This window comes from Takifugu rubripes, chromosome 18, assembly GCF_901000725.2.
Source record: "Takifugu rubripes chromosome 18, fTakRub1.2, whole genome shotgun sequence".
In the NCBI taxonomy this organism is placed as follows: domain Eukaryota; kingdom Metazoa; phylum Chordata; class Actinopteri; order Tetraodontiformes; family Tetraodontidae; genus Takifugu; species Takifugu rubripes.
In genome coordinates, this window is record NC_042302.1 from 1081777 (window position 1) to 1103838 (window position 22062).

Consider the following 22062-nt stretch of genomic DNA (forward strand, 5'->3'; position numbering starts at 1 on the left):
AAACTGACAGTTTTATTTCAGGAAAATGTTGTTTAACCAAATCAGACAAATACTTTATTATAGACTTTGTAGTGTTTAGGTCCTAATATGACCTTTTTAAAAAAATTGACACATTTTCACAGTAAAACAGTAGAGTCAACTCTGAATTGATTATATATTTCCTAGACTTCTGTGGACAATTTAGAAAAACAAAATATTTTTAATAACCTTTTTGGAAAACAGAAATCATTCCTGTCAGTAATACAAAAAATAAATCCTCAGTAAATGCCTTTAGTGTTTTCCTCTTCTCGCTGATATTTAACATGCATCTTTCTCCCTTAGGTATAGTGAACGTATTGTACCTGTTCTGTGCTGCCCTGACGGAGCATAAGATCCTCTTCTTGTCCAGCAGCTACCAGAGACTGTCAGATGCCTGTCGAGGGCTTCTAGCCATTATGTTTCCCCTCAAATACAGGTATGTTTCTGCTCATCATGTCTGCACTGTTTTATTCGACTGTTTTATTACAATTTTCACTACAGTGGGCTAAAGCCATAAACACATTTATCACATTTTCTCTGTTGTCCTTCCAGCTTCACCTATGTTCCCATCCTGCCTGGAAAGCTTTTAGAAGTCCTGAGCAGTCCCACCCCCTTCATTATTGGTGTGAATTCTTTCTTCCGTTCGGAGACACAAGAACTGGTGGGTTTATCATCATATGCAAAATTATTAAGCAGCACACTATGCTGGGTCAGGGTGGGCAACATTGCATTTGATTATTTTATATAGTTTCCTGAGATATGCAGCATTATTTGTCAGAGTATGTATCTTATATGTCATTGTTCTTTTATGCGGAGGTGAAATATGTTTTTCTACATTTTCAGTTGGATGTGATCATTGCTGACCTAGATGGTGGCACAGTGACCATCCCTGAGTGTGTCCACATTTCCCTGTTGCCTGAACCCCTCCTACAGCAGACCCAGACTGCTCTGTCAATGGTAAGAACTGCATCCAATCCTATCTTTGGGTAATACAGTGGTATATTGGTTTGACCTAATACCTAGAAATCATTGACTGCAAGCTACAGCTCTGTCTTGAATTAGTTAAGCTCTCCTTGTGTTTGTGTGGCTTTCCTTGAATGGTTTGGTGTCCCGCTGCACCTTCACCAATGCTCTGACAAGGCCTTAAGGATTGCCCCACCATCAGGTCTACAAATTTTTAAGGAATTGTATCCATTATCAAATCATGCTCCAGAGTTCCTGTAATGACACAGCCCAGTCAAAATATACAACTGTCTGTCTGTTGAGATACAGCCTCCATATAATGATAGGTTGCTGTTTTACAGTAAATATAAAAAAATACAATAAAACCTGTCATTTAATCAAGGATGTAGTTACATTTTATCTCCCCAGTAAAATCCATATCAGCATATCAGGGACTGCGTAATTCTAATAACATAGCATCCTCTTCTGAGAAAATCTGTCTTTCTGGAAACAAGTGACTATTTAGTTTCCTTCTTCCATCATATTAATGAATACCTTTTTCCTACTTCCTACTGGGACTTTGCTGTTTTGCTTCGTAAACTCAAGTGCTTACAGACACGTGCAACATCTGATAAAGAACATTTGACTCATTTGACTGACACTCACATAGGACTCAGAGTATTAAACACCCAATTGTTGCACATGATGTGCATTAATAGCCATTCCAAAATTGATTAATTAATCTGTTCTTAAATAATGCATTATCAGCTTGTTGTGGACTTCAGATAGTTTCTCTTCAGCCATCATTGGAAGTAAACAAAATAATAGAACTGCAGACAACAGGGTTGATAGCTGTAAGGAGTCTGCCTCGCAGGCTCACTGAGACGTTGACTGTCAAAATTATTTTCAAATTTGTAATATACACTCACTGACCACTTTATTAGGTACGGCTGCTAGTTAAAGGTTTTGATTAGATTAGTCAAAACCTAGTTTTGCCATAGATTCAACAAGGTGGTGGTATAATTTCTCAGTGGTCCATGTTGACATGATAGTGTCATGCATGCATCATGTGTCATTTGCTGTGGTGGCCATTGGAGAACAGTGACCTCATTGTCAGGCTCAGAATACCAGTTTGAGATGATCTGAGCTTTTTGACATGGTGCATTATCCTGCTGGAAGTAGCCACCAGAAGACAGTCCACTGTGGTTATATAAGGATGGACAAGTTCAGTAACATATTCAGTTAGGGTCCCAAAGTGTGCCAGGAAAATATCCCCTACACTATTACACCAGCACTACTGTTTGGTACAAGAATGGCTCCATGCTTGCATGTTGTTTACTCCAAATTCTGATACTACCATCTGCATCAACAGTCTGACATATCAAAACCCAGGCAACGTTTTTCCAGTCTACCACTGTCCAATTTTTGTGAGCCAGTTCGCATAGCATCACTTTCCTGCTCCTAGCTGACATGGGTGGCACCCGGTGTGGTCTTCATCACGGTTTGAAGTGTTGTGCATTCAGAGTGGGAAGTGTGCATTCCTTCATTGTAATGATTGGATACTTGATTTGCTGTTGCCTTTCTATCATCTCAACCAAGTCTTCCACTCTAACCTCTAAGAACAACATGGAATTTTTGTCTTTTTTCTGAAAATTCTCTGTAAACCCTAGAAATTCCATAGATCAACATTGCATGCAAGAACAAAGTCACAAACACTTATGCCCTGCCAGTCACCACAATAGTATAATAAAATGGCCAAAGGTAAAGATAGAAGCCACTGACATAAAGAGATAGCTCCTCACAATGCATGGAGGGCTCCACCCCAATTCATCATCCAGAGGGTGAACAAGAAGCAAAATGAGGGAGGTCAAGGACGAGGTAATCCTACCAATGGCTGGAAATGCTAGACTAAAAGACAGCACAGAAGCACTGATCATGGCAGCACACGGACAGACTATGAGTAAAAGAACAATCGAAGCAGGATCTAACACACACAGAATAGCATAGTCTACAGGACCATCAGTACCAAATTTGGACTGGAAACTCCAAGGTCAAAGTGCGACACACCTCCAAAGGTGGTGGAGAATGACCAAGCAAGGATACTTTGGACTTCAGATATAGACAAACAGATGATGGTGAACTAGCCAAACATTGTGTTGGTGGTCAAAATGGCTGTATTGATGCATATGGCAGTCCCTTGACAGCAACATCAGGAATAAGGATCTCAAGGTTTTTTCTGGTTAAAAGGAAGTATTCCCTTGCCACAGTTGCTTTTTAAAATAAAATGCAGGTTGTCTTCCTGTAATTCCAGGTAGCATGATGCATCATTAGAATCAACAGATAGCTTTGGGCAATGTATCCATCAAATTTCCATTCTTGCTGCAACAAACTGTTAATGTATAACAGGTAGTTAAGGATTACAATATGTTCCCAAATATCTGGTGTGAATCATTAAGTACCGTAATTAAAAGTACTGGGTTAAAGTAATTATTGATTATTGTTACATGTATAATGTGTTTCTTCTAGAAATGTTTGAGATTTTCAGAATTTCATAACTGTAGAAAATACTGTAAAAATAAAGTGTATAAAATGCATTACTGAAATTTGTTTAAATAGGAGTGTATTACTTTTATTTTCATATTAAGAACTTTTTTAAAAACCAGAATGAAAATTGCATTTATAGCTAATCCAAATTAGAACAGGTGCTTGGCTGGGGGTCATCACTATGCTGTCATCATTGTTTGCTTCATGTTTGTTGTAGGTTTTAGATCCAGAGCTGGAAGTAGCTGACCATGCGTTTCCACCCTCTACACAACCATCTGCACTCAAAATTCAGGTAAGAAATTTATATTAAGGGAATAATAACATTTAAGGTCCTGTCTAAATATAAATAATGTACTTATATTTCTATTTGAAGCTTGTAAATTTGGCACACTGACATATTTTACACTCATGAAAAGGGATGCCATGCCATTAAAAAAAAAAAAATCATTATTATTTCTTTTTGTGAATGTCTTATCATGTGTATGCACTTGGTTTTAAACCTGATTAGTCTTTTTTGCAGGATAAAGAGATCCGTGGTGTTTTCCTGTGGTTGTTTGCTCGTCTCTTCCAAGGCTACCGCTGGTGTTTACATATTATTCGCATTCACCCAGAGCCTGTGATTCGCTTCCATAAGGTATGGTCATAATGCATATATGTGTGGGCACACAATATCTCAAAACTAAATTTGTGTCCACAGGCTGCCTTTCTGGGTCAGAGGTCACTGTCAGAAGATGACTTTCTCATTAAGGTGTTGGATGGGATGGCATTTGCAGACTTTGTGTCAGAGAGAGGGCCTCCCTACAGAGCCATTGATCTGTTTGATGATGTAAGTTTAATGGGTCAAAAGCCATTCCATATACTGTAACACTGTAACTGTCCAGTTCTGGAAATCTTACAGTAGGAGTTTTTATGCAACCATCAATTCCACATAGAAATAAAAACATCAAGTCTTTACATTTTATATGAATATGAAATATTGTTTTTGTCATGTTTTCCCACAGCTGGTAGCCAATCATGTGGAACGCATACGACAGGAAGAAACCTCTCCGCAGAAAGTATTTAATCACGTGAAAGAGTTGGCAGAACAGCTCTTCAAAAATGTATGTTGTTGAACTTACTTTCTGTCATGTCAGTCAGGTCATTGTTCACCTTTTGGCATAGTTTGTCATTCCACTATTTTCAGAGTTTCCAAACCTGTCACACTCCTGTGGTTTAAATACCGTAATTTCTGGACTACAGAGCGCACCTGATTAAAAGCCGCATAATCTAATTTTAGAAAGAAAATCAATTTTGTACTTATACAAGCCGCACCGGATTTTAAGCCGCAGCTATCCCACGTAGTAATATGAAAAATTAGATCGAAAACATTCAGTAGCAGTATATGTTTTTATTATCGTAAGAGACGAGTCACTGACGAGTGACAAACAAACAGGTAAGAAACAACAGGTTTCAAACAACACGCTTTTCACTTGTATGTTTATACAGAGACCTTAAATCCAATTTTCATCACGTCAGGATTTTTCAACTTTTAATTTAATCCGTTTAGCAACATAAACAAATATATTGTACCGGTAAATGCTTTTTTTTCTTCTAACGGTGTCTGTAACACAGCTACCTTGAAATATACGTTTGTATCAGCTCCACACAAATTACGTTGTTTATGCTTTTTTACTCAAACAATGAACAATCTAAAACTCCCCGATGGCCCACCTCTAAAATCTTCTATTTTCATCGCGGTGGCGATTGCTTTTGCCTTCCGTCTGATTTGTACAGCAGAAACACCGCGGCCGCCTGCTCTCTGTGTGTTGACCCAGTCTTCCAGAACGTTTTCAAGCTCGGGCCACCTGCGATGTTTACTCCTAAAAGCTTTGGTCGTCTTTTTGCTTTGGATCAGTTCTTTATGATGGCGTCTCCACCTTCTCGCCATTGATTACAGTAATTTATGCCAAGATTACGCGCGGCAGCTCGATTTCCTTCCTCAACCGCCAGAGTGATAACTTTTAAGTTAAAAGCTGCATCATATGCTTTTCTTCTAGTATTTTCCATGTTGATGAGGGTTAGTAAAAATGACTGATTTACAATAGTTGTGATAGTGCGCCACGAAAAAAAACATAAATAAGCCGCACCGTAGAATAAGCCGCAGTGTTTAAAGTGTAGAAAAAAGTAGCGGCTTATGGTCCGGAAATTACGGTAGTATATTGATTTGATTTTTGTTGGAATTGTCTTCTCACAGTAATCTTTTGCTACCCGTAGGAAAACCCGTACCCGTCTGTGGCAATGCACAAAGTCACACGCCCTTCCGAAAATGGCCAGAATAGGACACAGAATCAAAAACTGTTTCCTTGCCTGGATGAAGTCACAGTGCAGCTCTTTATTGACCATGCAGATGCCAAGCTCAAGACATCCCCACCTATAGTGAAAGCAGAATTAAAGGGAATGGTGCCTTCTGGACCCCCACTGGGTGAGTTGGGTGAAGTCTATAGAGCTGATACTGTCTTAATGTTTAATTTGGTAATTTTTTAATACTAACAACTTCCTATGTGAATACCTCACTTGGCCCTATCTCATAATGTGTGTTTAGGAAAGTTTGGCTTTTTCGGCAGTTATGAATGTGTCTTCTCACTGTCCTTACAGGAGACACTGTAGACAGAAATGGAAACATGATCGCTAACAGCGCCCGCAGACTGGAGGTGGTCCGGAACTGCATCACATACATCTTTGAGAATAAGATGTTGGAGGCCAAGAAGGTAAAAGTAGCAAATCTTCAAGAGCTGAAGACTGTATCGGTAGTCGGAGTGGAGCCACTCATATTTTTTTTGCTTCGGTCTGTTCTTTCATTCAGTTAATGCCAGCAGTTTTGCGGGCACTAAAAGGTCGGGCAGCTCGGGTTTGTTTAACCCAGGAGCTCAATCAACATGTCCTTCAGAACCGAGCTGTGCTGGATGACCAACAGTTTGACTACATTGTCCGGATGATGAACTGCACATTACAGGTTAATACAGTCATAAACATTTTTAATTTTGGGCTGATTTCTTTTTGTTTTATTTTTAATTTGGTTTGCTTTATTCAAGAAGTATATAATTTGAATATATCTCAGTATTTTTAGGTGCTTGAGCTTTGATGACAATTTCCAATTGACACTTTCCTTCATTCACACCTATTTCTGAATTACTGTTAGCAAAAATCAACAGATATTTTACCTTTGTTGCAGATCATGTCTGTTTTATGAATTAAAATGGACCAAATTAAGATGACTTGAAAATCATCAATGAAAACATTGAAAAGATTACATGTGATTGATTTTTGTGACAAAGTGTGGTAAAAGAAATATGCCAATGTAATTAATCAAAATGTGTGTGTGTGTATTATAGAAAACCTACATACATATTAAATTATAAAAAAGTAATGATTTCTAGGATCAGTTATTGCTGTGTTTTTGCCCAGGACTGCTCCCATATTGATGAACATGGTATTGCAGCTGCCCTTCTTCCACTGGTCACAGCCTTCTGCAGAGTAAGTTATTTCAACTTAATTTAAAACAACAGCTCACAAGACATTTTTGTGTCCAAACTTACTTATGGTGAGGCTGTTTTTGATTGCAGTGCTAATTTGGTGTTCATTTTCTTTATAAGAATTATTTTTTTCCCTCTAATAGAAACTGGGAGCTGGCATTACTCAGTTTGCTTACAGCTGTGTGCAAGAGCACATGGTGTGGACCACAATGCAGTTCTGGGAGTCTATGTTCTACAGCGATGTCCAGAACCATATCAGAGCTCTGTATTTAGAAACAGAGGAAGTAGAGCAGCAGAATAACACTGTGAGTCTCACATTTAACATCTTCAACACATAAATAAATAAAGTGAAAATCTTGCCACCTCAGTGCTGTGTCCCAACTGGGTGAAGCGCAGTTTTGTCTTCAGATCATTAATATTCCTTTGTTTGGCTGTCAGGAACTCCTGAATGGGTCAGCTAGCAGGAGAGAAATTAGTGCCTTGGAGCTGGCATCAGAGCAGAACCGACTGTGGCCAACTCTCAGCAAGGAAATGCAGGCTGAACGTGTGCAGAAGGAGGAGAGTACAGTGTTCAGCCAGGCAATCCACTACGCCAACAGGATGGGCTATCTGCTGCTGCCACTAGACACCAGTAAAAACCGCCTCCTGAGGAGCTCTGGCCTAGGAGATGTCGAGAGTGTCAGCAATAGTTATGTGACAAACAGGTACAGCCATGCATTGACACTCGATATATAAAACAACAACAGACAACTATTAAAACCACAATGAATCAAGTTCAGAATGCTATATGAAGATATGTCAAATTTGTTGTGATACGTGTTTATTTTGGGATTTAAACACTTGCAGGAAGGTTATAACCTATTCTGTATAGGGCCAATATGAAATCAGGAAACAATTTGATTTAAATTAACTTATCAAATGTGTTTTATCTGTCTCAGTTACTCAGTTACTTTATCTGTCTCAGTTAAGTTTCACTGCACCGACATCCCTGGCATTTCTTTGCTAGTGACGGTGTTGCGCGGCAGTAATTCAAGTTTGAAAATACTTAATATAATAATATTAATAAAATACTTAATTGTCCGTCACATATGCTGTGTCCGAAACCACCCCTCTTTAGTACACTCAATATAGTTAACACCATTTTCCAGGAGTGTCCGAATGTTAAGTCCAGATCATTGTATCCTATGTAGCGCACTCAATTATCCCATAATGCATTGTGAAAAATACTGGGAAAATTATGCTCCCTAACCGAAAGTATTCCATCATCCTTTGTGATCACACTGAAGAAGCTAGACATGACGCTAATTATTAATTAATTTTTCAATTAAATATGATTGACATAATAGTACATCAACAAACAACCAGTCTGTGTATTTATTACATGTATTTATCTAGTGTATATATTATATTTATTAATTAGTAAAAAAAAATAAAATTGTTCGACCGCTGCTGATGTCATTCTGCTACGTATTTATTATCCAATGCTATGATGCAGTTTAAAGCACTTCGGTTTTGGAATTTTCAGTTTATCAGTGAGTGCACCAAGTAGCTTATGCAACTTCCTATTTAGTAGTGAATAGGAAAAGTTATTTTGGCTTCTCCTGATTGAATTTTGAACTTATATCTGGGCAGTTTTGAATGCCCGCTAGAGGTCATTGATGTTGAACCTTTTCATTTCCTCTGTATAGTAAATAACAAAAAAGAAATTAATTAAAGTTATTTAAATAGATATATTGCTCTCTCACTTGATTGGATCGTGATTATTTAAACTCACTGATCGGTAATTGACCCCCAAACTCCTGATCGTGTAAAGTCCACTATTTTGTAGTAACGTTTCCCCAGTAACTTTAGTAGTAACTTTTTTTTTTCAGTCATTGAAGTTCCTTTTAGTTATACCACACATGTTCACTTTGCTTTGTCCTGTAACATAATTCTGCAGCTGTTAATACATCTACAGTTCCTCAAAGCATTCCTGTCTTGTAGTATTGCAGGCAGCATGGCAGGAAGCTACGACACAGAGAGCGGTTTCGAGGACGCTGAAAGCTCGGATGTGGCTAACTCTGTGGTGCGCTTCATTAACCGCTTCGTAGATAAAGTGTGCAATGAAAGCGGCGTGACCAATGAGCACCTGAAGGCTCTCCACACCATGATACCAGGTATGGAGGCTTCATAAAAGCACCACATTAAATCAGCTTAACCTTATTATCCAACGTTTTTTTTGCAGATATTGTTCAGATGCACATCGAGACGTTGGACGCAGTGCACAGGGAGAGTAAAAGGCTGCCTCCCATCCAAAAGGTAACCAATTCCTATTTTTACCTTCCACTGGACAAAGGCCTTGCAGAGCCCCAGCCAGCCCCGCCCACTCCCCTCTCCACCACTCCTTACATCCCACAGTGTCACAGCAGGTATATCTGTCTGGCAGAGACAGCGTGTTACTCACAGCACGACCGAGCAGTGCATGCTGGGTGATTGCTCTCCATGTTTTGCCAACTAAGTGCCTTCAGTGGTGATGCTGCAGTGACCTGCAGTGGTTATGCTGAAAACATTTGTCATTTCACTAAAGACTTGAGAATAGAACATAAAACCTTTTTTACTCTGAGTATACTGTAGACCAGGGGTGGGCAAACATTTTGATTCGTGGGCCACAATGGGTTCTAACATTTGACAAAGGGGCCGGACCAGGAGCAGATGGATGGATGGAGTGCTTTGGTAACCTCACCTCATTGGAGAAAAAATACACATCTTGGGATATGGAGAAAACATGTGCTTTAATTTCAAATGAAAATGAAGAGAAGCATTACAACAAAATATCTGACTTTGGAATGAGTCTTAAAACACTTAAAATCAAATGAATAAAATGTGCCTTTTTAAAAAAAATTAATAACCATTTCTATTTTAAAGCACTGAAAGTTCTGTTATCCTTCAGCATATCACCATCACTCTCCTCCTGACTGTCTTTTTTCTAGTGGGAAAACACCAGAATTGCAGTGAAAATATAACATTAACAAGGTTTATTCATTTAATTTTTCAAGTTTGGCGGGCCGGATTAAAACGTTTAACGGGCCGCGTGTGGGCCCCCGGGCCGTAGTTTGCCCATGCCTGCTGTAGACTGTTGTTGACTTGTTAGATAAGTGTGGGCTGAGCTAAAGCACAAAACTTCACAGAATTTAGTGGCATTAGGTATTTGCAATAGCTTATAAACCAAACAGTTACAGTAGTGCCAATGAAATTTGGCATTCTTTCGCAATCTCTGGGACCTCACAAGCATACAAAGTTTTCTAAGTAGTCCCATGACATGAAATCATTATTCAGACAGGCAAACGTGTCTTGAGTGATCTGGTAGTCTTAACATGAGCTTTCACATTAGATTTTAAGCTTTGGAACGAGTGATAAAATTTAAATACAATTATTTAAAACCGCTCACCGTACAAACAAAGCATCGTTTTAAGAAAAGGCATGTTTATCTTCTGTTTATAAAATTATTTACGGCCAAGATCAACTGATTTGATGTTTCGTGCATAAGTTTACTTCCATCTTAGGTGTCTAACCTTTCCAAACAGTGAGTCAGTGAACCCAGCATGGTGTTGGAAGCATGAGAACATTTTTAGTATTGTTTGATGCATGTTGCCATTTCGCACATCACTTATTATAATCAGCACTCTCAACATTAGTAAATTTCCAATTTGTTTTGCCATTTGTCACAGTTGAAATCCTTTGCTCTCTTCTACTCTCTCCTTTCTCTATGCAGCCCAAGCTGTTGAGACCTACATTGTTACCTGGTGAAGAGCTGGTGATGGACGCCATGCGGGTCCACTTGGTCCCCGATGGCCGGGAGGAGGCCACAGGATTGATGGGAGGCCCTCCTCTTCTCCCTTCTGAGGGTGCCATCTTCCTCACCACCTACAGGCTCATCTTCAGGGGTACACCAATCGACCCATTAGGTGAGAGCTCACAAAGTCCACTGCGAGTTTAATTGTTGGTTAATTTCTTGATTCTAATGTTGTTTTTTGTCTTTGTCTTGCAGTGGGCGAGCAGGTGGTGACCCGTTCATTCCCTATTGCCTCTCTCACAAAGGAGAAGAGGATCGGGGTATCTTTACAAATGGACCAGTATGTCTCGGAAGGGCTCCAGCTCCGCTCCTGCACATTCCAGGTACTCTTCAAGAAAAAGTGTATTATATTATGGATGTCTATTTCAATGATCTGGTTTGTTTCTAATGTACCTTGCAAAGTAAATAATTTAAAAAATATATATATATAGCTGATTAACCGCAACATTCTCTAAATTACTTGAAAATATAGAGTGAAAATGTAAAGTAGTGACGAGCATTTCTTGATTTCTACCTAGCATCCCACCATGACATGGCGTATCTTTGCTTTCTTTTGTAGCTGATGAAAATTGCATTCGATGAGGAGGTTGCATCAGACCTGGCTGAGGTGTTCAGAAAGCACATGCACAAGCTTCGATATCCTCAGCATGTCCAGGGAACATTCGCTTTTACTGTGGGTCAAAGCGGGAAAATGGTAGTGGAGCACAAGGCCAAGGACAAAAACCAGTCACTCAAGTATGGAGAGAAAGAACAAAACTGACTTGAAAAATGAAGCAGTGGCATCAAAACTTTTAATTGTTCATTTTAATTTGCGTAAATGAAATTTGGAATAATATTTGAAGTGTTTTATTTTACGTCACTTGATCAATACTAATTACTGTAAATGTCTGCTAGCCACAATGTCACATCCCCTTTTCCAAGCCTCACGCCTGAACATGAAAATAGTCAACTACATGTGCATATGCATGTGCACACACACGCACACAGAGAAATGGTTTTGTCTGTGTGTGTGTCCATATCCCCTTTCTAGAATGAAAGAACCTTGTGAAAAGTCTTTGGTGGTCATCAGTGGAAAATGTGGCAGCCCTGTTTTTTCCCAATAGAGTACTGCATGTGTGAGTGTGCATGCTTAAGCACCTCAATTCAGTTATATTAAACTAGATTTCAGCAACAAGGCATTTCAAATCACAACACCACACTCCATTCACAGCCATGGTTTATGAACAGAGGCAAAATTGGAGCCAGGGCAAATAATTAGAAACCCTAGAAGACCCAAAAGGAATTGGATATTTAGTGACTTACTGCTGCAAATTGAGTCCATGTATGTCTCTAAAACAATTTTCATTTTTGTCTTTTTCCCAGAACACTCTCAAAAAACTTGGTGAAGAGTGCCAAAAGGACTATTGGCCGCCAGTATGTGACCAGAAAGAAGTATTCTCCCCCAAATTGGGAGAACAGGAGCAACTTTCAGTCAGAGTTGGATGAGGATGAAATCTCTGGTAATTCTGTTCTTTCAGTCTTTACATTTCTATCGGTTTCAGGTGGCAGGCTTCCTCCTATTACCTCCTTTTATTGCGTTTTTCCTTGTCATCTTTACAGGCTAATTCCAACTTTTGATTGCGACATCTGTGTACAGTCCATTACATTTAAAATGTCAAAGTGTAGCTGTGAAAACAAATGATTTTAGCTATGTCTCTGTTCTGCCCCATGCCTCTGCAGTTTCAGAGGACGTGGACCAGACTGCTCTCACTCTGTCATCCACCATCCGTTCATCGGATCGACAAACGATGAGCAATGTTGTCGAGCGCGCCTGTTGCCGTGACTACCAGCGCTTGGGTCTAGGCACCCTCAGTAACAGCCTGACGCGCTCAAAGAATGAGCCTTTCAGGATTTCCACTGTCAACAGGATGTACACTGTCTGCAGAAGGTGAGACAAATAACATGCAGATGTAATGTTGGCCAATATCTCTTGCAATTTATTATTGAATAATTGTGTGTGTGTGTGTGTGTGTGCCTCAGCTACCCTGGCCTGTTGATTGTGCCTCAGAGCATCCCTGATTCAACCATCCAGAGAATCTGCCGCTGCTACCGTCAGAATCGTTTCCCCGTCGTTTGCTGGAGGAATTCACGGACCAAAGCTGTTTTGCTGCGGTCAGCAGGTCTGCATGCGAAAGGAGTGGTGGGTTTCTTCAAATCTCCAAATGCCCCTGCTGCAGGTACAAGACATTTCTGTGTTGACCTTGTATTTTCGCTGTGCTTTTTCTTTGTGTTAAAGACTAAAAATAAAGGAAGAGCTTCATCGTTTCAGAGATTGAATGCTGGAAACTTACAATATTGTGCATGATATACAGGTTTGATTTCAAGCATTGTTCTCTGCAGTTCCCTCCCAGGCAGATTCCACCAGTCTAGAGCAGGAGAAGTACCTGCAAGCCATTATCAGTTCCATGCCATCGTACAGCGAGAGCAGCGGCAGAAACACACTCAGCGGCTTCACTTCAACGCATATGAACACCTCAGGTTTGTTTGTACCACACACAGTATGAAATGGATGTACTAATTCTGAGTTGTTTCTATAAATATGTGTGGGAAACGTAGTTTCAAATTTTTTTTTAAAAAGAATCCATTAATTACAATAATACTTTTTTTTAACTGTAAGCCTAAGGTAAGCATCCATTTTTTATTTAAGTTTCATATGTAATACTTTATGTGTTGAACAACATCAACAAATTTTCTGATTTTATCTTCAAAATGTTGGATTTTCTAGTTTCTCTTCTGGAAATCTCTTCTGGTGTAGTTTTGGCAACCTAATTTTTACAGATGATATTCAACAGATAACAAACATAACTAATAGAAATTAAGCTTAATGGATATATTTTAATGCATTCAATTCAATGAAGTGATAAAATGTGGACTTTGGATTGATACAGTAAAAATATTATTCAATACATTTCAGTATTAAAATTTTTTAATAGACATCGTTTTTCCTGATGTTTTTTTTTTTCCTTCTTGTATCTTTAGACTTGTCAGATAAATTGAGGCAGCCCAAAATCGGTGCTCTGATGAAGCAAGTGATGGGCAACAAGGACGATGTGCCAGCGACCTTCAGTAGAGGAGGTGAGGAAAGGGCACTCGTGGCTGCACGTGTGTGTGAGAGAGAGAAAGGGAATGTATGTGTTATCCACTGTGGTGTTGTTTAATGGACCGTATTTGTTGTTTGACCTCAGCTCTGGGTCAAAGGGCGAAGGTCATCTCCCTCTCTCAGCACAAAGTGTCTGGCAAGGCCAGGAATCCCTCTAGAGGTACAGTCGGTCCCGCCCACCTCCCCCTCTTCCATTCCTACCTAACCAATCAGAAATTGTCCCTGGTAGTGTGGGTCTGAATGCCGTGAGTCCTTGTAGCGTCTTTTGTCTGGGGACTAATGATCTGATGTTGTTGGCTGTTGTGATCAGAGGGCTGCTGTGTATGCATGCTGCTGCTGCAGCTCTGACGTCTTCTTTGTCATTTCATGTTTTGATTCTTTGAATGTCAACAGCGACACCCGCGGTCACTCTTTTTCATGAAGCTGTAGACGGATGTACAACTGGAATAGATCGTCTTCTGTTTGTTTACTAGCATGAGTGTTTCTTGATTTTATGCACAGTGGTCTGTTTTAAAGGCTCTCCAAATAAAACCAAGTGTTTCTTGAATGGCTTTAATGCTGGAAAGAACACAAAATGCTTGATGAGAGAATTTCATGGCTCGGTCAATCTGAGTACTATTTATATGTATTGCAGGTAAATGGGGCAGTATCAGAGGCAGCGGACGTCTAAGTGCCTACAATCCAGATGTGGGAACTCGCCTGGCAGGGAAAGAGTCACCACAGCCCAATGGTGGACCCAGTGATGCGCTTTTTCTCCGGCAACAAAAAGCTTATTTATACATAATAGGAGACAAGACTCAGCTCAAGGTAACTGAGTAGTCAGTTACTTGAGGGTTGTATTATTGTTTTAAAATGGCGACAATGACCAAAAGAAAATTGTGATTATTTAAAAAAAAAAAAAAAGGGCAGATTAATAAGATTGTAACTCTCACGTGTTTGCATGTTTTTGATTTGATAAAAATGTCGCATTAAAATCTAAAGCGGCAAAAAAAAAAAGCCCGTTCAAAATGTGCTTCATTTTAGATGAAAACACGCACCCTCAAAGGCACAAGCAAATATCTTTGTAGTGTACAAAGTTAGAAGATCATTTCCTAAAGAAATTGATAATAACTTGTGTGTTGCGTTTAGGGAGGGAAGCAGGACTCTTACCTGCAGTGGGAGGTGGTCCCCATCGAGGTGTGTGACGTGCGACAGGTGAAAAACAGCTTCAAGAAGCTGATGAAGGCGTGCGTGCCGAGCTCATCGTACGTCGATCCCAACATGAGCTTCCAGCGCAGCTTGGAGGAGTCGGAGTGGATGGCATTGGTTAGTGTCGTTTCATTATCCATTTGACTGTCCTTGTCTTTTTTGGATTGTTCTTTGGGTGTACTCAGGCTAGGGCCACTTCTTCCGTGTGCCAAAGTGCAGTTGTCCCCTCACCCCTGCGACGCTCCTAAGCTTGGGTTCACACTTACTGTACATCATCATATTCGACATTTGCCTGGTGCAATGCCATACAAGGCCAAACCCTCGCAAATGTCCAGATTTATTGAGTTCAGGAGGCGGTGATTCCTGTGTAGTTGCCACATTTCAAACATTCTGTATGTACCATGTTCGTACGTTTGCGTGTCTACACCCTAAAGTCTGCGCTCTAGGGGGAAACGGTATGTTTGCTAGGGTCAGTGCGCTCTTACTCACTGTCTACATATGCATGTGTTTGTAGCTTCACAGGGTGTTGCAAGTGTCCGTCTTAGTGGTGGAGCTGCTGGATACGGGCTCTTCCGTCATGGTCAGCTTGGAAGATGGCTGGGATGTCACCACGCAGGTTGGACCGACAACTTGATTCTTAGGAATCTTGTTTTTATTGAATGAGGGTTATCGTGACTCTGTGTGCGTGCACATATCCTCAGGTGGTGTCTTTGGTGCAGCTGTTGTCGGACCCATATTACAGAACCTTTGACGGGTTCCGGTTGCTGGTGGAGAAGGAGTGGCTCTCGTTTGGTCACCGATTCAGCCACAGAGGAGCACAAACTCTGTGCAGCCAGAGCAGTGGCTTCACCCCCATCTTCCTGCAGTTCCTAGATTGTGTTCACCAGGTGAGACTGCACATCCACCTTCAGTTTACAGGAGCTTTCACTTGGCTTTGATTTTACGTACTGTTGCATTGCAGTTTATTTAGAAGTAATGCAACATAATAAATTACGTCCACCCTGACTAAAATTAAGTGGATCACACTGCAGACACAATAATATGAAATAATCAATATCAATACATTTCTAATTTAAGTGAAAGGCCACGAGTCTCTATCAAAGCCACGAGTCTCTTTGAAACAATAGAATAAAACACAATCGACGGCCTAAATCAGTAGAAAGGTCATATTCTGACTAGAAATAAAATACCTACATAATAAAATAATGTAGGTACGTTGTATCGCATACGAACATTCAAGATGAGTGTGTCCTTGATGTGCACTTGTGGTTTCCCCAACTTCAGATCCACCTGCAGTTCCCCATGGAGTTTGAGTTTAGTCAGTATTACCTGAAGTTTCTGGCCTATCACTACATCTCCAACCGCTTCCGCACCTTCCTGCTCGACTCTGACTACGAGCGCATTGAGCTGGGTAAAAAAACAATAAAAAAAATTGGCTTCTTTGTTAGAGGAAAAATGAAACACTCTCTTACTGTGTACGCGTGTGTGCAGGAGTGTTGTATGAGGAGAAAGGGGAGAGGAGAAGCCCTCAGGTGTGTAAATCGGTGTGGGATTACATCGACAGGCTGAGCAAGAAAACTCCCATCTTCTACAACTACATGTTCTCTCCTGAGGACGATGAGGTGAGACTCAAGTGCAACTCAGTAATTTACAATATCCTCAAAAAATGCTTTTATTTCACTAATTTCATTCAGTGTGTAGTTACGGTATATTGATAACTTTCAGGGGATTATTTCTTCGAGTTTTGATGATTATGGTTTACAGCTAACAAAAATTCTGAGTCTGAATTATTACTAAGACAAAATACCGTCTAATTTCTCTTTTGGGTCATTCAAGGCCACTCAAGCCTGGTCCTTAAATCAGGTATTTGGCCGCAGTTCAGCCTCCTCCAGACTCTGGAAGCTTGAGTTCTGAGTGGAATGCAGAGTTTTCCCTCGGCTGAATGGTCAACTTTGCATCCCTGTTTCTTGTGCGACGTTTTCTACCACATTTCCCCTTTTATTCTGCTTTCCATTATTGCGCTCGGGTTCAGCAAGTTGAGGCCCCATTTACACGATAAAAATCCCTTTCTCTTCTGTTTTTTTTTTTTTGGTCTGGTTACAAGAGAATGCCTGAAAACCTGGTGATACAAAAACGCTCCAGAGTGGGGTTTAAAAAAGCTAACACTGTTAACACAAAGCGGAATAGTTGCGCGAGCCGTTGCAACAATAACTCCTAATTGACATTCTCTGCAATCTTTTTATTCTTAAGGATTGGCGGTAGAAGCAACTGCACCTCGTCATCGGTCCACTGCAACACTGTTGCTCCCGTTAGAATCGCCTTACCTCGTGCGGGGTGTCAGTAACCTGATGTCTGTCTACCCTGTCGTCTTAATCACTTTATCCCTTTCGGGGTCACGGGGAGGGGACACAATGGGTGAAGGCAGGTCCACCCCTGGATGAGTCTCATCGCAGGGCCCTATATGAGCATTTGGGGGTTCGGTACCTTGCTCAAGGGCACCTTGGCAGTGCTCTGAAGGTGTTCTGGCACCTCCCTCTACTACCAGAACACCTTCCATGTTTTGTCTGCTGGGGCTCAAACCAAGAACCCTCTGCTTCTCAACCCACTTTCCAACAGACTGAGCTCCCACCATTATACACCATAATTTCAAATAATAATATTAGCAACCCTAATCATCCAAACTCAAACAAATGAACACTTGAAATACTGTACATCATCTTGTGTCCAATGTATAAAGTTCCTTCGAATTGAATCAATGAAGTAAATCATCCTCTGATCTTCATCTTTTGATGATCCAATTCATGGTGATTCACCTGTATATCGTTACATTTAACAGCCAAAGTTGAGACTGACACTAGTGTACCTCCCAGGTGTTGCGGCCGTACACCTTCATCTCAAATCTCAAAGTGTGGGACTTCTACATGGAGGAGACGCTGTCTGAGGGACCGTCCTACGACTGGGATCTGAGGAGTTGGCAGGAGCGTCCCGCTCAGGAGACGTCGGAGAAACCCGACAGCGGGGGCCTGAAGTCCCAGCGGCGGATCGTGTGGCCGTGCTACGACAACGTGCGCAAAACGGTGCCTGACGCCATCACAAAGCTGCTGCAGGACCTACAGAGGCTGGAGGCGGAGCTGGGACAGACGTCAGAGAAGTGGAAGGACACGTGGGACAAAATCAAGACCACACAGAAAACTGAGCCCAAACTGGAAAGCAAGGTGAGGTCGTAGGGGTTTGCGGTCTGATCAACCCAGGTAATTAGCAGTACAATTAACAATAACGCTGTGCTTGATGCCCCCTCAGCCTTCGTTCTCCAGCTCCTTGCTGATGTCGTCCAACTTGTGCCACCAACGGCGCTCTCAGGGCGTCTACCTGCAGGAGACCGGAGTCGGGTCCTCAATCAACTTGGCTCTGGAGTGCGAGGCCAGTGCCACGTCCACACCGGTTGCTGGGCGGACCAGCACCAGCACGCTTTACAGCCAGTTCCAGAGCACAGAGAGCGAGAACAGGTAGAGCGAGGCTGAGAGCAAAACCACTTCATAATGTAGTCATGTCATGTCTTTAATGTTCGGGTTATTCCTCCTCCAATTAGGAGCTTCGAAGGTATCCTCTTCAAGAGGGGGGCTTTGTTGAAACCATGGAAACCACGGTTGTTTGTTTTAGACAAGACTAAACATCAGGTCAGTGCTTGAACATTGCAAGCATTTAATTTGAATCATTCTATAAAATAATGAGTGTGTGTGGGTGTGTGTGTCTTCAGCTGAGATATTATGAGAGCAGGCAGGACAAGGAGTGTAAAGGTATGATCGAGTTGGCTGAGGTGGAGTCGGTGATCCCTGGAACGCCCACCATTGGGGCGCCCAAGAACATAGAGGAGAAAGCCTTCTTTGATGTGAGTTCATCAGCACAGATGCAAACCGGTGCCAGGATCCAATTTACATTGGAGCAAGATTTCAGAATAGAGCTGCTTTATTTGGCTCCGAATCAAATGATTATTGTAATAAAGGAAAAGGCATTTCTTTTCATCTGAATGATGCTTTCATACGTCACATTTACCAAATAAAATTGTAAATAACTCGTCCGACATCCACCGGCTCTGCTGCCGATGCGTCAGATTCGTGTGATGATCTAAAGCTAATATGATAAAGCTAAAGAAACATATTGACTTGAGATTAAACTCAATAAGAACTCAGATATTTCCAGGGCTTTCTGAACAGTACCAGACCACATCACATTTTTTTTGGCCAGCTCCAGCAATTTCGTTACATACGGCTGCATAAATGCCCTATTTTTGGAAACACATCAGTAGATCATTTGAATACTTTGTGTTGTTGCCCGATGTGCGTTTGTTTTCATGTATTTTAGTTCTGATCATAATTGCTGTGGATCAATGACTCAATCTCCTTTCACCCTCAGCTCAAGACGACCAAACGGGTGTACAATTTCTGTGCTCAGGACAGCACCAACGCTCAGCTGTGGATGGACAATATTCAGAGTTGCCTGTCGGACGCGTAGAATCCAAACCGTGACTGAATGAACAGAGGACACGTCTGCTGTCCCAGGAGAAAGGAAAGGGGCCTTTCAGCAATGAACGCTCTGTTCATTTCAACAGTGTTAAACTAATAACCTTTTGTCAAAATATTTCAGTGTTTTTGTAAGAAAAAATAAGAAAAAGGCCAAAAAAAAAAGCACCAGGAGAACCACTCGCTCTTGTCTGATGAGCTACAGCAGGTCGCCGCCCCACCCTCACCACTCTAACCGTGCGCTAGATGTGTGCAAGAAAGCATGCATATTACAGAAATGTGTCCTGCAGCTCCAGCATGAAAAGTGTTCCAGACCTCCACCTGCAGCGTCCAAGTGGCGCGCGCTTCCTGTTAACCACACCCCCTTTAACTGTCAACAGGGAGGAATGAAGGAGGGGCGACAGTCGACACATCCGATGGACCAAAGTAGCGGACACACACTTGCTCATCACAGCTTACTCTTCATTACAAACCGCAATGATAACGGAGGGAAAAGATCCCGGCTCGTGAGGGATGTCCCTCATCTCCGATTCTTCTCAAATTTGCTCCATTAAGGCTCAACGAAATACTGTGACGGACTGAAAGCAAGCGCAGATCAAGCACGTTGGCTAACTTTCACCGAGAGTGTTTACAAAGTCGATTCGCCCTTCACCCCTTTACTTGGGTTTTTATGAAGCAGTCACTCCACGATCAACATTCCAATTTTTAAGGGAAGCCAAAGGAAGCAGGAGGGATTTGTTTAAGAGCATTCTCTTGGAGTCCAAGGAGATTCCGAGAAGGGAGAGAAACGATCGTATGCATTGGAGGAACGGTAGTTTTACAGATGTTTGACACACCTGGATGTCAGTTAAAGGAAAATTCCGCTGCTTTTCACTATTTTAACATCTAAGAGCGATAAATCGCTGAATACAGGTAATAGAAAACATTTCTTTCTGACTAGAAGGAAACATCAGTTGTACTCATAGCAATCATTCAACAGGAGCAAGTTTCTTTTTTGCTAATTGCTTCTTAACAATGAGATGAGACGGCGTCTCAGAGCACACTTTTCTTTTAACTCCATCCAGCGGCTACGTCTGTGTCAACCATCGAGCCACTTCTTTTTAATAAATGTAAATGTGACCACCCCCCTACCACCATCACCGCCTCCCAATACACACATGCACGCATCACTCTGACACAAACCCTTATGTAATATGTTCTACTGCTGTCTTTGTCAAACATTAATTTTGAAATTGTAGATTCTATTGTGTCCAATAACTACTTGTATATACTCCAGATTTGTATGTATCGTTTATGTTAGTAATTTATTTAACTTCTCAATAAGAAAGTTCCTCAAACACCTCTTTTTAAATTAGGAATCCAATGTGCCATTTGTTAATTTCTGTATTAATTTGACTAATGCTTAATTCTTTTTTTTTTTTTTTTGATAAAGTACAAGTAAACCCTCAATGTTGTCTTTTTCCTCGTCTTTTTTTTAAAAACAAATTAAATACCAACCATTTCTGCGTGGAAGAGCCTCGGTGCCGATATTTAAAGGCGGATCAAATTTTACCACGTTGTTCTGGATGAAGATTACAGTCACAACAATCAACTTTAAACACTCGCGGTCTCCTTGGTGCCGTGTCCCGTCGTCTGCCTAAATGTTATGAGCCCAGTGTTCGTAACGAAGCTGCATATGTACTAATTTAACATACTAACATGAACATATACATTTAAAATAGCATTTTTTTGTGTCATGTATGTTTTTGAGAGCCAGGCTCAATATTTTGATTCCATTAGGCAGCAGGTTGATACACCCTACTTAAAAACAAATATAGACATTAAAATTGCGTATGATGTTTTTAGTAATTATTTAAAAAAATAATAAATCTGTCATTAAGTAGGTGGTGAGTAAAATAATGAGGCAACAGTGAGAACACTACCGACGCTGTGTTGTGACTGCAGTCGACATCCAATCAGCTTGTTTTATTAGGATTTCTGTGGCAACACTTTTCAGACATAAAGGCTAACATATTTTATGAATCTTTTTTACTGTATTTTGTTTATTTTGTTTTCTTTTTCTAGGACCGTGTCTGAGCCCAGTTGTTTTCAATCATGTCAATTTAGTTTTGAAGAATCCAAATAAAAATTGTGGGTTTAAGTCTTTGTGTGTTATGTTAACATTTCCAACACACAGTTGGATGACATTTAACATATGTGGAGGAAAACTGCCTATAAATTAGAATCCAAAATGCTAATGCTACTGCTGTGGCTGCTGGTTCATTTTGCTTGCAGTTAGCATGGAACAGACGTGCGTTCAGTTCTGCTAACCTGTTGAATCTATCTTTGTCACCTCAAATTACTCATTATGTAAATGAATACATAGCA

At 40.8% G+C, this 22062-nt stretch overlaps 1 protein-coding gene across 6 annotated transcripts in view; it reads left to right on the plus strand.

Annotated features, from left to right (window-relative positions):
- sbf1 (SET binding factor 1) overlaps positions 1 to 21144 on the plus strand; it is a 44509-nt gene extending 23365 nt beyond the window's left edge. For 3 of the 6 annotated variants that reach the window (XM_029825646.1, XM_029825648.1, XM_029825649.1), the window contains 35 exons: positions 322 to 454; positions 571 to 679; positions 862 to 975; positions 3722 to 3796; positions 4013 to 4138; positions 4202 to 4330; positions 4506 to 4604; positions 5758 to 5965; positions 6139 to 6251; positions 6347 to 6496; positions 6949 to 7017; positions 7160 to 7321; positions 7455 to 7720; positions 9000 to 9172; positions 9241 to 9314; positions 10768 to 10960; positions 11044 to 11171; positions 11408 to 11583; positions 12211 to 12347; positions 12568 to 12775; positions 12868 to 13064; positions 13228 to 13365; positions 13867 to 13962; positions 14073 to 14147; positions 14622 to 14794; positions 15116 to 15292; positions 15690 to 15791; positions 15877 to 16062; positions 16460 to 16586; positions 16667 to 16797; positions 18046 to 18390; positions 18476 to 18681; positions 18765 to 18852; positions 18933 to 19064; positions 19589 to 21144. In XM_029825646.1, the coding sequence (XP_029681506.1) occupies positions 322 to 454; positions 571 to 679; positions 862 to 975; positions 3722 to 3796; positions 4013 to 4138; positions 4202 to 4330; positions 4506 to 4604; positions 5758 to 5965; positions 6139 to 6251; positions 6347 to 6496; positions 6949 to 7017; positions 7160 to 7321; positions 7455 to 7720; positions 9000 to 9172; positions 9241 to 9314; positions 10768 to 10960; positions 11044 to 11171; positions 11408 to 11583; positions 12211 to 12347; positions 12568 to 12775; positions 12868 to 13064; positions 13228 to 13365; positions 13867 to 13962; positions 14073 to 14147; positions 14622 to 14794; positions 15116 to 15292; positions 15690 to 15791; positions 15877 to 16062; positions 16460 to 16586; positions 16667 to 16797; positions 18046 to 18390; positions 18476 to 18681; positions 18765 to 18852; positions 18933 to 19064; positions 19589 to 19687 (5114 nt within the window). In that variant the 3' untranslated portion in view covers positions 19688 to 21144. The remainder of the gene's footprint in view (positions 1 to 321; positions 455 to 570; positions 680 to 861; positions 976 to 3721; positions 3797 to 4012; positions 4139 to 4201; positions 4331 to 4505; positions 4605 to 5757; positions 5966 to 6138; positions 6252 to 6346; positions 6497 to 6948; positions 7018 to 7159; positions 7322 to 7454; positions 7721 to 8999; positions 9173 to 9240; positions 9315 to 10767; positions 10961 to 11043; positions 11172 to 11407; positions 11584 to 12210; positions 12348 to 12567; positions 12776 to 12867; positions 13065 to 13227; positions 13366 to 13866; positions 13963 to 14072; positions 14148 to 14621; positions 14795 to 15115; positions 15293 to 15689; positions 15792 to 15876; positions 16063 to 16459; positions 16587 to 16666; positions 16798 to 18045; positions 18391 to 18475; positions 18682 to 18764; positions 18853 to 18932; positions 19065 to 19588) is intronic. The other 3 variants (XM_011619849.2, XM_029825650.1, XM_029825647.1) reach the window with 2 other exon arrangements.
- The last annotated feature ends 918 nt before the right edge of the window (positions 21145 to 22062 follow it).